Source organism: Peromyscus eremicus, chromosome 17, assembly GCF_949786415.1.
Source record: "Peromyscus eremicus chromosome 17, PerEre_H2_v1, whole genome shotgun sequence".
Taxonomy (NCBI): domain Eukaryota; kingdom Metazoa; phylum Chordata; class Mammalia; order Rodentia; family Cricetidae; genus Peromyscus; species Peromyscus eremicus.
In genome coordinates, this window is record NC_081433.1 from 38,263,092 (window position 1) to 38,277,049 (window position 13,958).

Below are 13,958 nucleotides of genomic sequence, written 5' to 3' on the forward strand. Positions count from 1 at the left end.
ATATAATTCTTACCTGATAATTGTTCTTATTATATATAATTTTACTATGTCAGAATTAAAACCTATTCTTTTTATTTAGACAAAAAGGGGGAAATGTTGTTGGATATCTGTATACTGTGTGAAAATGTATTGCTGTGATTGGTGTAATTAAGAAGCTAAATGGCCAACAGATAGGCAAGAAGAGGTTAGGTGGGACTTCCAGAGACAGAGAGGACTCTGGGAAGAAGAAGGGCGGAGAAGCCAGCCAGAGGCAGAACAAGTTGGACACACAGAATGGGACAGAGGTAAAAGCCACGTGGTAGAATGTAGATTAAAAATATGGGCTAATTTAAGTTATAAGAGCTAGTTAGGAAGAAGCCTAAGCTATAGGCTGAGCTTTGATAATTAGTAAGAAATCTCTGTGTCTTATTTGTCGTTATTTGGCTGGAGGGACAGAGAAGGACTCCTTACACCTGTGCCTAACCAGGTCAGTGTCGTCTTTCGGGGCGGGTTTCAGCTGGAACCCCAGCCAGCCAGGATGAACTTCAAATTCTTTATGTTTAACACTGAAATAGATTTTGGAACTTGATACCATTAAGTCGGCCCTGCTCCCTGATTTCTCTAAAATAGAAAAACACTTGTTTGGGACAGAGGTTTGCTGTGGAGCCCAGGCTGGCCTGCACTCGTGATCTTTTAGCATCAGCCTCGTGAGGGCTGAGGTTACAGGAACCCCACACCTGGGCAGAAAATACTTGGTATTTTGTTGTTGTTGTTGTTGTTTGTTTGTTTGTTTTGAAACAGAGCCTTGCATATCTCAGGTTGGCCCTGAACTCACTACAAAGCTGATGGTCCCTTCCGCCTATACCTCCTGAGCTCCAGGGTTACAGCTGTGCTGGGGATCCGCCCAGGGCTGTAAGCACTGGACCAGTTCAGCTCCATCTCCAGCCCCAGACAACACTTTTAACAGGCACTCACATACCATTTACAGAGATATAAAGTAGTGAGCACTGTTTCTGCCAACTATAAAGGAAAAATTAATATTCTGAGCCCATGTGAAAATTGTAAAGCGTTTTCAATGCTCTTGGTGATATTCCCATAGAAGCCTTTCATAGTCGGCTTCAGGGCTCAAATCCCGATTTAGAATGTCCTCGAAAGAGAAGACAAGCACCCCTTGAGCACATGGCATCTCCAGGGTTTTGTCTTAGCAGAGGGTAGCAGAACACTTACCAGGGTGGGAGTCCCAGCTGGTGGCCGACCAGGGTCTCCAGCACGATCATCTTCACTCCTATCAGGCCTACATGTACATGAACCCGGGTTTCCTGTGCAGCAGCTGCCCTTCGCCACGTGACCTTCAGCCTCTTTAGCAGCCACAGTTTCATCAGAGGCCTCTCTTAGCATTGTTAAGCTATGGAGAAACAAAGCCAAACAAAAACCAAAAGCCATTTTCAGTCCGGCAGGCGTACTCTGTGCAGTGTGACTGGGCGTGTTAATCTATTACCGGAGAAATAAAAGATTCATACTGTGATTCAAGACATACTGTGACGGCTGAAGTTCTTAACTAAGTAGATCAAGAAAAATAAATTCTCATCGTATGTTCCAGGAATCCAGAGCAAAATCACCACAGCATGGTCCAAAAATGCTAATTTTAATGTTAATGTTAAGTTAAAAGTGATGAAATTTGACCAAGTCTCCAGATTTTCAATAGAAATATTCAGGGACCACATACAAATTTTAATTGCAGCATATAAAACCATGACATTCACTAACTTGGTATTATTCAGTTGATTACAGAATTAACCATGTAACAGTTCGTTATTCTTAGCTAAGGCATGAGGATTACCCATTACTAACTGTTCATCATCAGGCAGGCAGAGACTTGTGTAAAGTGTTTGTTACTGGGCTATCAGATGACTCATGGTCTCACAGGCTCATTATCAAAAGCTGCGGATGGAGTTGGGCAGTGATAAGAATGTGACTCACCACATTGCTGAAGAGATGGCCCAGCAGTTAAAAGCATTAGCTGCTCTTCCAGAGGACCCGGGTTTGGTTCCCAGCACCTGGGTAGTGACTCACAACCCTCTGTAACTCCAGATCCAGAGGGGCAGACGCCCTCTTCTGGCATCTGAGGGCACTGCATGCACACGGTGCACATGTATATGCAGACAAAACACCCAAACGCATAAAATAAAAACAAATAAAAATTTCAGAAAACATTTTAAAAGAATACAACCATAGTCTATCAGAGTGCACATGGTAGGAGTATTGTGAAGGCTCGCAATGTGGCAGGCTTTGCTGAGTTTCATGTCCTAAGAATAGAAAGAAGTCTTTCACTGACTTCTAAATGTCAGGGCTTAATTGCAATTGGTGACATATTGGCCGGTTGACACAGACTAGTTATTAAATGTCTAGCCGTGAAATGAACACGAGGGGCAACCAGCGAGGACTACAGGGAACTAACTGGAAGTTGTTGATGTTGTCGTGTCCCCATCCCATTCCCCCCCCCTCCCCCCTTTAACCTACTAAGTGCATTCCTGGAAGTGTGAGGTACATTGTGCTTTCCGAGCATGAGAAAAGCCCAGAGCTTGAGACACTACGGTGAACCTTCACATCCCTCTCCGGGTGTCTCCAAGCCTTTCACATCTCACCGCTCCTGCGCCTTCCTTCCAAAGGCCCTTGACAGGACCATCTGTGACCTTCGTCACTCTGAATTTCTCACAGGTTTCATCTCTGCACGCACACATCCACACACGTGCAGACCACACCTGATAACAGTAGTCCAACCACACCTAACAGTACAACTATACACATAAAAATTAATCCAGATGTGTTTATCTACGGAAGACACTCAAAAGGCAAGCATTCACTAAAACTTATTTTAGAGAATAGAGTGAAAGCCTGCAAAGATGTCTTCACATGCAGAGACATATGGGCATATTATACATTATATATTTATACAGAGGAGGAGAGAAAAAGGATTAGGGGAGGGACCAATACTGTAATGGTTACCTGGATGCTCTTTCCTAAACAGCAACTTTGCCTAAGAATGGCCTAAATGATACTAAATGGAAAAAAGACAGGTACTTTTACCTAGCTATGGCTTGGTAACAGTGGTTCTCAACCTTCCTAACGCTGTGATCCTTTAATACAGTTCCTCATGTTGTGGTGACCTCCTTATCTTGTTGGTACTTTATACCTGTAATTTTGCTACTGTTATGAGTCATTATGAATATCCGATAAGCAGGGTATTTGATAGGCGACCCTGTGAGAGGGTTGTTTGGTCCCCCAAAGGGATCTGACCCACAGCTCAAGAACCACTGCTCTATAATAAGGTGCCATAGCTTTCTACACAGATAGCTTAGACAACAACAGCACAGAAAAGTAGTGAACAGCATCCCCGGAAGGAAGCCAGAGCAAACAGCACAGCCCACGCGTTGACTTTGCCACAGTCTGGCCACTTCTTCCTCTAACGCTCTAGAGACCAGGAGGAGACTCTACAGCCAGCGCCCCCTGATGTCACAGTTTGCCATAGTTCCAAACTAAGATAGGAGCCTGAGAAACTAAGAATGGAGTCCCCCCCACCCGAGAACGGCAGTGGCTGTTTACCAATCTCCCCCTGGACCCCGCTGTTCTTCAGGCCTCAGCTCCTCTTCCTCCTCCTCCTCCTCCTCTTGGGCCAGCTCTTGTTCCACGGCCAATAGCTCGGCTGAAGTTCTTGCAAGTAAGGCCGACACGGCATCCTGCAGAACAGAAACCATGCGGCGGTTACCACCAGACACTCCAAACATGATTCAGAAACTCTTCGGACGCAGACTTACACTTCCAGCTGTGAAGAAGCAGTTTGTACCAGACCCAGCTCTCCTGCTGAGAACAAATATGAATGCTGAACGAAATGAAACCAAAACAAAGACAAACTCCCAGATGTTCTAAAGCAACGAGACTGACAGGGGCTGTCAGGGCTGGAGGGCTGAGGTCCCAGGGAAGGCAAAGACACAGAGGGTCGACCATCACTGCCAGGGTTTCCTCTAAAGGCATTTGTCAACCTAGGCGTGAGGCCTGCAGGCTAAACAGATGGGCTGCCTGGGGTCTTGGCCCCACAGTTCACTGTATAAAAAGGCTAGCACAGAGTGCAGACACCAAGGCGGTCCACATGAGAGGGGCTGGAGGAAATGAATGGGGAAGTGGGTCCTACACCACCCAGGATGTTTCTAGTCAGGCTTTTGCCTCTCCTAAGTTGCATCTGTACAGAGCAAGACTGAGAAATAAAGCCAAAACCAGCTGCTAGCAGCCTAAACAGTTAAGCCGATATTTCATGCCTCGCAGGGTTCGGGAGAGAGGAAACTTGGAATTCAGAACCCCCAGGTGATGCAGGCAACTTTCCCATGTTGCCACCTGCCTTCCAGAAGAACATCAACTCATCTCTAGAACATTTCAGCTGGAGCTTTTACAATCCCTCATTCAATACAGCCAGCACTCCACTAACGGCTAATGGCGCGAAGCCAACAGAAACAACAGACAACAGAGGCAGACCCACAAGTGATTCACACACCGCAGATTTTCAGACAGAAATTAAGCTTTTACAACTCGTATAAAGAAAACTGATGAAATTACAGATTATTCTTCCAGCATGAACACAAAGAGAAGTGCATCGGTGCCTGGAACAGAGCTGCTGCAAGTTAAGGAAGAGACCCTGGCCAGCAGTGGAAGGAGAAAGGGTATGTGAGATTGTAGGAATCCTTACATTGTAGCGTGGGTCGGCGGGAAGATGACAGATTATAAGGCCTATGAGATTATGAGAATAGATGGGAGAGAATTCTTGACAAACAGCCACCAATGGAGAAGACAAAGAGCTACAGACAGGTTAGTTGGTGTCCCAGTCACACCAAGGTGCTTGTGCCACACTCAGTCACACCAAGGGAAGTGTGTTCAAGGACTCTGGGCACAGATCACTCTGAGGGTTGGGGACAGAAAACTGGAAGAATGGTCTGTACCACTGGAAACCAAAACCAGAGATTGAGCTGAGTGTGCTGTGGGGAAAAGTGGAGCACATTGCCTTATGGGAGCCTGAGGTAGAGAGAGAAGCAAGGAAGCAAAGCATCTGCACCACAGAAGAGCAGTGCCCAAAGGATCAGCACAGACTGTGCAGATCCAGTTTAGTAAAGGAGTCTGAAACGGAGAGTCTTGACACCCTCCACACTCTGCTATGACGGCCACTGCCGGGACGAGCTATGTGGGGGCCCTCAGATCAGGGCCACAGGAAGTTGGTGGCAGGACCTGATGCGGTATCTTGATGGACTGGACAAAGTAAACACAGGTAGGTGGGCTCTGCACACTCTTGGAGCCTGAGACACAGGCTTTGCACACCAACTGAGCCCCCAAACCCGAGAGGCAGGGCTGAAATCAGATTGGGGGAGGCTGGCAGAAAACAGTCGGGCACAGAACTCCTCCGGAGGACACAGTGGCTTAACTCCTGGGACTAGTGGCTGTCCTTGCTGCAACCTGTGGAGTCTGATCAGAAAAACAAACGGGGGTGGGGGTGTCCCACACTTCTCCAACTGGGAAACACACAGACAAAGGGCTAGAACTTTCTAGTTCATCTTGCTGCCTTTTTATTTTAAAAATAGTAATCCTTCCAGGACAGCCAGGGCTGTCACACAGAGAAACTCTGTCTAAAAAAAAAAAGTAATCCTTTAAAGCGGTGGTTCTCCACCTGTGGGTCACGACCCCTCTGGAGGGTCAAATGACCCTTTCACAGGGGTCGCCAAAGACCACTGGAAACAGATTTTTACATTACGATTCGTAACAGCAGAAAAATCACAGTTATGGAGTAGCAATGAAATCAGTTTTATGGGGGGGGTCACCACCACATGAGGGACTGTACTAAAGGGACGCAGCATCAAGAAGGCCGCTTTAAATTTTTTCATTTTTATTGTGTTTATGCTTTTGTACTTTAGTTGTAGTTGGTATGTACAATCACGGAAAAGCTTTTATATACACAATGTTTTCTACTGTTTTTTTTTATCCTTCTAATCATACACTTGCCTCTCATTTTTACAGTCCACTTCCCATCCCCCCCCTCACTACTTAAGTGTGGATACTCAGCCCCCAAAACCTATAAACTACATTTCCCCAGCCAGCATCATAAGGACCTACCTGGGACACAATGAGGTGCTCAAGTGTCCTCTGGTGCAGCTGACATGGGGACAGGCAGGCCACCACACCGGTTCCCTCGGTCAGCTCCCTCCCACCACTCACAGCACCACCTGACCAATGACAACTCACCACGAGTGTTTATGTAAGAGGAACGAACAAAGCAGTGGGAAAGGAGGGGGAAAAACGCAACAACAGAGGATGTGGGGCATACCCGTAAGTGTGTAAAACAGGAGGGTGTGGGGCACACCCATAGGTGTGTAAAACAGGAGGGTGTGGGGCACACCCACAGGTGTGTAAAACAGGAGGGTGTGGGGCACACCCACAGGTGTGTAAAACAGGAGGGTGTGGGGCACACCCACAGGTGTGTAAAACAGGATGTGGGGCACACCCACAGGTGTGTAAAACAGGAGGGTGTGGGGCACACCCACAGGTGTGTAAAACAGGAGGGTGTGGGGCACACCCACAGGTGTGTAAAACAGGAGGGTGTGGGGCACACCCACAGGTGTGTAAAACAGGAGGATTGGGCACACTCACAGGTGTGTAAAACAGGAGGATTGGGGCACACCCACAGGTGTGTAAAACAGGAGGATTGGGGCACACCCACAGGTGTGTAAAACAGGACGGAATACAAAGGCACAAGCCAGCCTCTCTTAGGAGACAGCACTCCACCAAGACACCCCAACACCCGAAAAATAAGATGAATTAACTGACATTCCAGAAAAGGACTCCAGTGTCCTTCTTCTGAAAGGAAACGATGTTCATGTAGAGGATTCAAATCAGCAGATCAATAAAGCAAAGAAATCATCTCAGGACCCAGACGAGACAGTCACCCACGCGAGTGAACCGGTCAGTGACATGCACAGCATGGAGGAAACAGAGAGAGCCAAACATAAGTTATGCAAATTAAAAATCAATCAGTTAAACAGCAAACACAGCCGAGTGCAGCATCAGTAAACAAGATCACACAAGAACACATTTCAGGGAGGATGACAAGGTCGAGGCATACATACAGACACAAATGAGAAAACCCTTTAACGACTATGACCCAGACTTCCAAGAACCCTGGGATATGGTCAAGAGACCAAACCACCACATAAGGAGCTGAAGGCTTTGACAATCTATTCAGTGAGATTAGAGCTAAAAATCCCTCAAACCTAAGAGGAAGAAATAGATCTCCAAACACAGGAAGCAGTTAGAACTGTAAACACAGTCAGAGAAGAAAGAACCTCCTTAAGTCGGGGGACCAAGAGTACATGGAAGGGGCTGGGGAGACGCCCAGTCAGTCAGTGAGCTGTTGCCCTGCATGCATGAGGGCCTGAGTGTGATTCTCTGAACCCGTGTATAAAGAACGGCGTGGCAGCGTGCATCTGTAATACAGTGCTGGGGAGCTGAGGGATGCCGGGATACCTGGGGCTTGCTGGCCAGCCAGCCTGACCACTAAGGTGAGGTCCAGGCCAGTGAGGGCCTGTCTCCAAAAATGAAGTGAGAGAGACCTGAGGAATGAGAGCCGAAGCTGTCCTCTGGCCTGCACAGGTATGCTCACACGAGTGCATATGCACACACATGAACACACGCATACACAACATACATGCACACAAAGGGAAAAACCCCGAATGAAACACAGCAAAGGAGCCACTAAAAGATGCAAGGGAAAAATGCCAACCTGAATGCAAAGGCATAAACATCAGACATTTTGTGAGCAACCTACACCCAGGAGAACACAGAATGATATAAACCCTGAAAGTAACTGTCCCCTGAGATTGCTATACTCAACACAGTTATTGCTTAAAACTTGTGGGGAAATAAAACACGCACACACTAAAGCATTTAAACTAAGCCACCACGGCTGGGAATTCTGAAAGGAATACTATACACAGAGGAAGAGGACGGTCTTATCCCTTCATCTAGTTATAGCAACTCCAGAGCACAAGAGCAGTGATTCTGGCACTAGGTGCTATTGTGAGATATTTTGCTCCTATTCTGGCGCTCCTGCGACTGACAATAAAGTTTGCTTTGAATCAGAGGGTGGAGCTAGCACCGAGCTGACCAAAATTAGCCACAGAGGTTTTGGAGGGCTGAGGACAGATAGAGACACAGGAAGTAGGAGGGAGGGGCTTAGAGAGAGTCTCAGCTTTTTGGATCAAGGAATGAGAAAGAGAGGAGGTCACTGGTCGCTCTCAGCTGCTTCCGTGATCATTCATGTTCTCTCCCTTACATCTGACTCCCGAGGTTTTATGGATGAGGAATAACTAGGTCAACACTTCAATGGGGAAGCTGTAAAGTGCTCAGTCCCTCAAAGTACTCAACAAGGAAAAAAACATATATGTGCAGAGTTGTAAATATCTCTGGAGAAAGTGAATCTTTTGTGAACTGTGAGAAAAAACAGACATGCTGATGTTGCTGCCACATTTTGAACTGCAAAAATATATATATATATATATATATATATATATATATATATATATATATATATATATATATATATACAGCCGCAGTGGCTGGAGATGCCGAGACATTGAAGGCCTGGTGCTGTCTAGGAACACAGGGCAGAGAGCACACGGAAGGGCTGGTGCCGTCTGCAGGGCAACACGGCCACACTAGGCGGTCACGGACACATCTGCCAGGTACACGAGGGCGGTGGCTGGGGAGCTGTGCTGCTGCTAAGCTACTGGGAGGGAAAAGGAAATGTAAAAGCCTGGACCAATCCAAAGGGGGTGGGACGATGCTGAGGCTAATAACAGCACCCAACTATAAGGCAAATGCAAATCCAAATATGTGAACAGATTAATTGTAACCGCACCAAACATTTCAATTAAAAGATAAAGACACTAGCCGGGCGGTGGTGGCGCACGCCTTTAATCCCAGCACTCGGGAGGCAGAGCCAGGCGGATCTCTGTGAGTTCGAGGCCAGTCTGGGCTACCAAGTGAGTTCCAGGAAAAAGGCGCAAAGCTACACAGAGAAACCCTGTCTCGAAAAACCAAAAAAAAAAAAAAAAAAAGATAAAGACACTGACTGGGCAATAAACCAACACCCGCTACATGCTGTTTTCAAGTACAACAATTGAAATGATAAAAGAAAAACGATGGAAAATGATAAACCATGTAGGCGGTTCATCACAAAAGGACTTAAGATGGCTTTGCCACCATCGGACAAAGTGGACTTTAAAACAAAAGGTATTATTGGAGGTAGAGATAGTTCTTAACAATAAAAGATAGTTGGACACAAAGATACACTATAAGGCTAATTTATATTCACCTACTAACACAGACTCAAAAGATTACTGGAACTAAAAAGGAAAAATATAGCTAATGCTATCATAGTCCATGAGAGTTAATATTCCTGTCAGTAAGTGATAAACAAGCAAATAAAAAACCCACGACGTGTAAGAAACTCTAAAAACAAAATTAGCAGCTTGAGAGCAAAACACAGACTCTCCACAGAGAAGTGGAATGTTTATCCCAAACATGCCCATGCCACGCCAAAAGCAAGCATGGCTGAATGGAGCACGTTCTGTTCTCTGAAGACCGTAAAATCAAACCCGAAACCTGCCACACAACTAAAGAGCTCCGACCACCCAGCAATTAGTAAATATCCTTTAAAAACTTACGAGTAATAAAGAAGTCACAGTGGAGACCGTAAAGTGTTTTGAATTCCTGATAATTCTGTCACACCACATGTGTAAAAAGCATTTTTCAGCCCCACATGCAATAACAATCAAACAGTTACCTAAGCGCCCTCTTAAGAAAAAGAGACCCAAATTAACCCCCAAGTGGTGGATTGAAGAAATAGTAAAATGAAAGCAGAAATAAGCAGAACAGTAAACACACACATAAATAATAGTGAAAATCAACAAGCCAAAATTAGTTATTTAATAAAATTAGAAAACTCAAATCTCTGGTAAGAGTGCATAAAAAGGGCACAGACTGCCAATATCAGGACTGAAGAAGTCCCTGCGGGTATGGAAGCCAATAAGGTACGATGGCTGACTCACGCTGGGCAGGTCTGCTAGCACCACTTAGCGGCAGAGCTTGGCAAGCGTGTGTGTGGCCCTGGGTTTGTTCCCAGCACCGCCACAATAATAATGACACTAATAAAAACAGAATAGACGAATTCTGTGAAAATCTACAGCAAGTAGAGAAAACCAGAGCAGCCCTGGCTAGGAAAGAAACGGAACCTTTAGTTTACAAGTAGCCTTTGAAACTGAGTTCCAGCCCAAACCCACAGCATCCTTCACGTTAACTCAAAACGGCGCATCTAGGATGGGAAGGAGCTGCGCCATTCCGGGGGATTCTACAAGCTGTCACCTGACTTTTCTGAAGGGGCTACTTCTCTTGCAGAGCCCTGGGCACGTCACTCATACTTTTTATTTTTACTTTAGGATTTCCCCCAAATAATTGAGGAAGAAGTGGGTTTTAAAATTGGCATGATGTACTTTATTACTTTTCACGTCGACAAGGACTATGTCATTATTTTTTTTTTATTCCTGATATCAGTAATTTGTGGCTTTTATGCATTCTTACCAGGTATTTGTCAAATTTTAAAATTTTATTGAAATAACTAATTATAACAGTTTCTGCAGTAAGTAGAAAAGAAATATTTTCCAACACCCAATGAAGTCTGCACGCCCTCAATGCCAAAGCGACAGTGACATCCCGAGAAAAAGACTAATAAATATCTCTCATGAAAATAGACGAGAAAAAAATCAGTTAAGCAAATTCAGCACACATGTAAAAAACAAAAAAATGTACCATGGTGAAGTCTGCTTCATTCTAATACTTTAACATTCAAAAGTCAACCAAGGCTGGCAGGATGGCCCCAGAGTAAATGTGTTTACTGCACAGGCAGGCCTGGCAGCCTGAGTTCCATCCCTGAAACCCACAGTGGAGGTATAGAACAGATCCCAGAAAGCCAGCCTCTAACCTGATGCTCTAACCTGAGCATCGTGGTATGCATGCCCTCGTCTCCTCCTGTATGTGTGTGCGCGCGCATGCGCATACATACATATATACACACACACACACACACACACACACACACACACACGTGCTAATTAATAATTATGGCACAAAGAGAAATAAGTAGAACTATCTAATAATCACTTTAAGATACAGGGTAAAATGTCAGATGAAGTTCAGCACTTAGGTATGATAAATACCGGCGGCAAATTAAAAGACAACCCCCTTCCTTTGATGACGATCACCTATGAACATCCCTAGAAAAATCACCTTAGATGATGAACTACTGAAAGCCTTTGGAGACAAAGGCAGACAACTCAGTCCCAACAACATGGGACAGAGTGGACGAGCACACACAGGTCACCTGGACCGTGACAAAGACGACAGCCGCGTTGTAGCTCAGGAAGACGTCAACACATGATGCGGGATGAGTCAGCTCCCAGGAGGCTGAGAGAGCCCTGACCTGCACACCTGGCAGCCTCTGCAGAGATCAGTTTCAGGATTACACACTAAATCTGAAAGAAAAAAAAATCCTAGCTGGGCAGTGGTGGCGCACGCCTTTGATCCCAGCACTCAAGAGGCAGAGCCAGGTGGATCTCTGAGTTCGAGGCCAGCCTGGTCTACAGAGCGAACTCCAGGACAGCCAGTTTTTCTATGTGGAAACACTGTCTTAAAAAAACAAAAACAAAAAAAACAAAAAACCAAAAGCAAACAGACAAAAACCCTCACACCCTGGAAGTCCTTCAAAAGGAAAGTACGGAGCATAAGGGCAAAACTGAGAAGCAAAGTTTCATTCAAACTGAGTGTGTCCATTCACCCAAAGATGACGTTAAGTGAAAAGGTAAGTCACAGAAACTATCAGACACTCGTGATAAATTTATTTTAAAATACTCATTTCCAAACGTACGGATTCTGATCAAACAAAATACAAAAGACAATGAATTAAAAACTAGAATATACACTATATAAAAGATAACACCCATTTAGTGGTATGCATATTATAATCAAGGAAGTGAAAATTAAAAGTCTAAGCTAGAGCTATGCACACACAGCGAGAGAGCAGCAAGAGAAGACAGCAGCAGTTTTATCAACTCTATGTACACAGATTAATAGCAACAGTATATTAAGCCCCAAATTCGTAACAACTCAGATGTTCAACAGCAACAGAACAGATAAAGTGAGATACAATTATACAATAAAATATTGCCTAACAATGAGAGTGAATGAGAGTAATTACAGAGTAAAAAGTGAGTTTCACAAGATGCCAGATATAATCACATCAAACTCAAAGTCACGTAAGACAGACACAGGGGGAGGGAAGTTATCTTTAGGAGGGGCACAAGGCAAGGTTCTGAGGTGCTGGCAATGCGCTGTGATTTGATGTGGATCACAGTTACATAGGTGTTTTTGCTTTGCAATAAATTCAGACTGTTCGGGTAACATTTGTGCACTTTGTTATAAATCTCTCCATTGTCCTTTCCCGCAAAATAAAACCAGAGACAGAGATTAGAAGAGGATAAAAAAGCGAAATAAAATTCATGTAACAGCACTATAAAGCAGACAGAACTAACAAACATCCGTAGAACACTCTGAACAAGTGTTTTTCTCAAGTGTACACAAGGCATTCTCTAGGATATACTAGGCCATAAAAGTGGCTTCAGTAAATTCAAAAGGACTTAAGTCATGCTAAGTGTGGCTTTTTGGTCACACTGGGATGAAATTAAAGACCAGCAACAGAAGGGGATAGGAGAAGTTAAGGAATCTGCAGAAATGAACCTTCTTCCCAAGCAAGCAGAAGTTTAGGGAGATCACAAGGCATTGGGAAAACACTGAGCTGAGTGGAGAGAGATGTCTGGGATGTGTGAGCAGAGCGGTCAGGATACTAGGACTGTAAGGAAGAGGAAGACATCGACCAAGGGCCTAACTTTCCCCCTTAAGAACGCACGAAAGGAAGGGCAGCGTAGTCCTAGAGCAAGCAGAAGCTGGGCAGTAGCAGACCAAGGAGGAAACATGGCAAGTAAAATCTAAGCTGCTTCTTCAGAAATACCCAGAACGTCAACAACCCTGCAGTTGGCCTGATCAAGAAAACCAGTGAGGAGGTTACCAATAATGAGTCTTGGAATGAACAAGGTGGGGGTCTCTTGACGTTTTGGTTATGTGCCTCGTTTTTAATGGCTGAACCTCGAGATAGTCTTCCAGATAAGAGCTCCATTTTCAGAGAACATTATGAACAGTTACACTGAACAAATTAAGATGATCTCGTTGAAATGAGTATGCGCCTAAAAAGACATAGATACCAAAACAAATGCAAGACCAAAGTTCTGAGAGTCAGAACAAACAAGACATGGGGTTTTGAACCAGAGACCTCTCACAGCTAAGGCCCACATGGCTGCTGGACCCACCAGACTTTTAAGGAATTAGCAGCCATATTCTTTCAAATTCCTCCTCAGTGGAGACGAGGAGGGAGTGCTTCAGTGCCCTTCTAGGAGGGCAGAGGAGACGGCTCAGTTGTAGAGTGCTTGCGGGACAAACCTGAGGACCTTGGTTTGACCCCCACCACCATTCAAAGTCCGGGTGTGGTGATTCACACTGGAACCCCAGAACTGGGGAAGCAAAGGCAGGAGGATCTCCCAGCTGGCTGCTCAGCCAGTCTAGCCAAGTTCGTGAACCCCAGTTCCAGGGAAAGACCTTGTGTAAAAACAAAAACAGACCAAGATGGATCATGCGTAAGATGACGCACACCTGAGGTTGTCCTCTGGCCTCCACACACATGCACACCCAGGGGATAGACACACACATACAGAAAAACACAAAGACGGTGTAGAAAAACAATGAATATAGACACAAGAAGGCAATCTTCGCTGAAGTATTAA

At 45.1% G+C, this 13,958-nt stretch overlaps 1 protein-coding gene across 1 annotated transcript in view; it reads right to left on the reverse strand.

The window, feature by feature from the left end:
* Positions 1-13,958, reverse strand: part of Wwc2 (WW and C2 domain containing 2) — a 103,047-nt gene that overhangs the window by 26,897 nt on the left and 62,192 nt on the right. The window contains exons 17-18 of the mRNA XM_059245018.1: positions 3,583-3,716; positions 1,207-1,384 (exon numbers count right to left, since the gene is read on the reverse strand). Coding sequence (XP_059101001.1) covers positions 1,207-1,384; positions 3,583-3,716 — 312 coding nt within the window. The remainder of the gene's footprint in view (positions 1-1,206; positions 1,385-3,582; positions 3,717-13,958) is intronic.